At 40.4% G+C, this 3,736-nt stretch overlaps 1 protein-coding gene across 1 annotated transcript; it reads right to left on the bottom strand.

Annotated features, from left to right (window-relative positions):
• Window positions 1-263: 263 nt before the first annotated feature.
• Window positions 264-2,944, bottom strand: LOC308087011 (cytosolic sulfotransferase 2-like; the record flags this gene model as incomplete). The annotated part of the gene is made up of 5 exons (XM_080430651.1): window positions 264-376; window positions 1,317-1,491; window positions 1,647-1,744; window positions 1,848-1,974; window positions 2,792-2,944. 5 exons carry the CDS (start codon window positions 2,942-2,944, stop codon window positions 264-266), a joined length of 666 nt encoding a protein of 221 aa, XP_080286777.1.
• Window positions 2,945-3,736: the final 792 nt, after the last annotated feature.

Raw genomic sequence — 3,736 nt, 5'->3', positions numbered from 1 at the left:
CAGTTTGGCCTGTTTTGAGACCAATTTACAGAAAACCCCAGATTTGCTGTGAAAGCCTGAGTGTTCAAACTGGGGTATTTTTGGGGATAGAAGAGAGGTAGGGGAGACCAAAAACACACAAAAAATAAGAAAAAGTTCAAATTCATGGTGTAGTCCCTTTAAAATAAATTCCATAATCTACTCCCAGTAAATAACCGGTTAATCTACACAAAACTTTGTTTCACACTGGCAATAGGCTATATGCACAACCATGGTAAGCCTTGCTACACTTCAGAACGGAATTGCAGCGTGGGATTCTTCATCCTTTTCTTGTAGTCTTCATCAAACTGTTCACTCTGGGCAACGGTAAAATGGTTCTTCCAGTCACCAACCTTTCCTGGGGAGTCAGAGTTCAACAAGTAAATTAAGCACTGTGTACATTAGGTCAGGGGTTTTCAACTGATTTTGACCCAGGGACCACCATCCTGACTAAGAGCAACCTGGGGACCACCACTATTGTGCGTGGTGGGTCCATCATAGACCCACCCCACACACTAGTGGTGGGGGGTTCATGCACCACAGGGAGCTGGAGAAAATAGCTATAATATCAATATAATATCTAATCAAATACAGTGATTTTGTTTGAATATGATGGAATAGGATTAAGGATTACTGTGATTATGGTAAGCTCACATTTCATATCACACACACACACACACACACACCATAGGCTACAGTAAGAACTATTAAAAGTAAAAAAAAAAAAAATGTTTTTATTTTTATTTTTTATGCATGGCCAGGGACCACCTGCAATACCTCCGCGGACCACCGGTTGAAAACCCCTGCATTAGGTAACTACAATGCCTACAGTACTACAGTTCTATACCGTGAACTGTAGCAGAGGGTAATATTTGTTTTCTCGCTTTTTTTGCACTTCCTCTGCATGTTCTCCTCAATTTATTCAATCACAACCCGTGTTGGCCTGGGGAACGTGTAGACAACCACGTCTCTTCTGATATAGTACGTCAGTCACCAGCTGCTTCTGTCCAGTGAAGAGTTTCACTGGGAGAGCGTATAGGCGCACAGAGGTTCAGGTTCATCTTCCCCAGATCCCTTCCCCACTGAACAGGTGCCCCAACCAGCCAGCAGAGATCACTAGTGCATTGACAAGGACACGATCCCTTGCTGGCACACATGAAGACTGCTAAATTGCATTTGTGGGAGGAATTAGGGACTAGGAATTTTACCTGATTCTCTGCGGTGCAGGGCGAGGGTTTTACCTCTATGTACACCCCAACTCTTTACTCTCATATGTCAATAAAAATCATTCTCTGTACCTTTCCTCATGAAGGAAGAGATGCTGAAATCCAAACATTTTACAGTGGATTTGTTGACCATTTTGTCTTCCTTCATATTGTCAAACTGTACTTGCGCTCGGATTCTCTCCTTCTCCTCAGCTGAAGGAGACAAACCAAGAAAGGAACACAGTCGCGCTATCTCTCGTCCAGTATCCTAGAAACAAAAGCAACTGTCACACACAACATCTCCAACATGTACTGTCATGTATACTCCCTCTCACTCTGTGACACAGACAATCACTCTCTCACACACACACACACACACACACACACACACACACACACACACACACACACACAATTAACCACCTCGATCAGGTCTTCATAGAACATGTAGAGAAGGTTAGAATGACTCTGTTTCCTCTCCCACCAGCCAGTCACATGATCATGCCATGGTCCAAACAACACTGAAACCACAGATAGAGCAAAACATCAGCGGACCTTCTACGCTGTGAAACGTAAGGAAAACAGGCTCATTTATACTAAAACACTTTAACCAGAGGGACTCACTCTTTCCCTCCATGAATCTTTGATGGTAGCTGCTCCAGTCTCCTGGCACTGGGTTGGCCGTGTTCATGCGATCGAAATGGAAACCGGACACTGCATTGTCCTTAGCGTTGCGGGCCACATAGACAACCTGCAGAATGGGAGAGCTCTGATTGTGTCTGCACTACTTAACCCACAAGACCTGAGGCAGATTCTACAAATGTCATCTAAATCCTAACAGTTTTATGATAAACATGTTCCTTTGTCAGTGGTTCTCAAACCTTGTCCATGTCAAGGACCTCCCAAATGTATTTGGGAGGTCCCCCCCCCCCCCCATCTCAAAATATGTTATTCCAGGGACCTCCAGAAGCAGAGATTAGAGTAAAAATGTTTGCTTAAATAAATTATTTGCACACATATTCACGATTGTATATCTGCTATTTTTGAATAGCCAAAGTATAAAATAATCGTTGAAGTGGTTAAAATATAGCTTTAATCTAAAATGACACAGACGCTTTCCCGGTTTTAATGGGTTAACTGAAGAAAACATCAATGTGGGGAACCAGGCAAACTATGAATATTATTGAATACATTTTAAATGTAATAATAATACATTTTATTTGTAACCCACTTTATATTTGAAACAAATCTCAAAGTGCTACAGGTTAAAAACAAAAACAAAGAGAACAAGAAAACAACAATAATATCACTTTTTGAATTATATTACATAAGAAAATACCTTTTTCTTACTTTTACACGATATTCAAATTTTTGGAGAAAATAAATAAATATATACAAATAAAAAATGAAACATATGTGCGTGGAGGTACTTCTTTTGATTACTGGCCGCGAGCACACGGTCCAGCGGTTTGCGAGATCAACCCCGGACAGTCAAACAAATAGACAGACCCATTTGTAAGACATCTTACAGAGCCACACCATAGAAACTATTTTAAGTGACCTCATACAGTACTAAACACACCTGAATTGGGATAACCAGCTAGTAGAATATCATCTGTTCTTGCTTTTAGGTTCTGTACATTGTCCCAGTTATCAGTGAAGATATTGGTCATGTAGACACCGTGGAAATCAAACAGTTTGGGTCGAACTGGGACCTCCATCTGTGAGAGTGAGATACTAGTTTCAGTTACATATAATCACATTGTCACATTGCTAATAAATACATAATGTTTTTGTTTTAACCATTATAGCAAAGTTACTAAGATAATTGCCTTGACTCTGTTAATCTTGTGAATATTACATATACACATTTTAACATTAAAGTGAAAAAGTAGGTATAATTTAGGTATTACAGTAGTGAAGCAAATGCAGTAATAGAGATAATTGCAGTGCACTAATTCAAGAGAAAAGCCCCATTGTGGTGGTGAGTTACTTATTCACATTTCTTACATACTAAGGAGAACTCTTTTGCTCAACTGGATAGAGTTGCACCAGCCGTTAATGTGAAATTCACAAGGCGTTTAGGAAATTTAGTTTAACTGGATACTAAATTTGCACCATATGTTCTTAAAATAAGGCAATATAGTCACATAACATCTCCCTGGGTTATTACTGAATATGCATATATTTATATATACATTTTTTGTAAAACGGGCCCCTCCCGCTAACTTTGGAAGCCATTTACGGACGAACGGTATGGACTATCAAAATTCTGTTTCTGTCCAGATTATTGCATGGGTCCAGAGATCATGTGTACCGATTTTTGTGAAATTTGGACATAATATATGGGAGGAGGAGCTAAAAGTGTGTTTTGAAGAAAATTCAAAATGGCAGAAAATCTATCCTGACGCAAATGGGCGTGGCCTATATGGGGGGATGCGTCGTGACCCTCCATCCGTCCGTCCGTCTGTGTGTCCGTGTGTCCATCTGTCTGCGAGCGGCTAATCTCCGAA

Source organism: Gymnoscopelus braueri, assembly GCF_963280865.1.
Source record: "Gymnoscopelus braueri genome assembly, chromosome: 6".
Lineage (NCBI taxonomy): Eukaryota > Metazoa > Chordata > Actinopteri > Myctophiformes > Myctophidae > Gymnoscopelus > Gymnoscopelus braueri.
The sequence above is the reverse complement of the archived record's forward strand: the minus strand, read 5'-3'. Positions and strand labels throughout refer to the sequence as shown.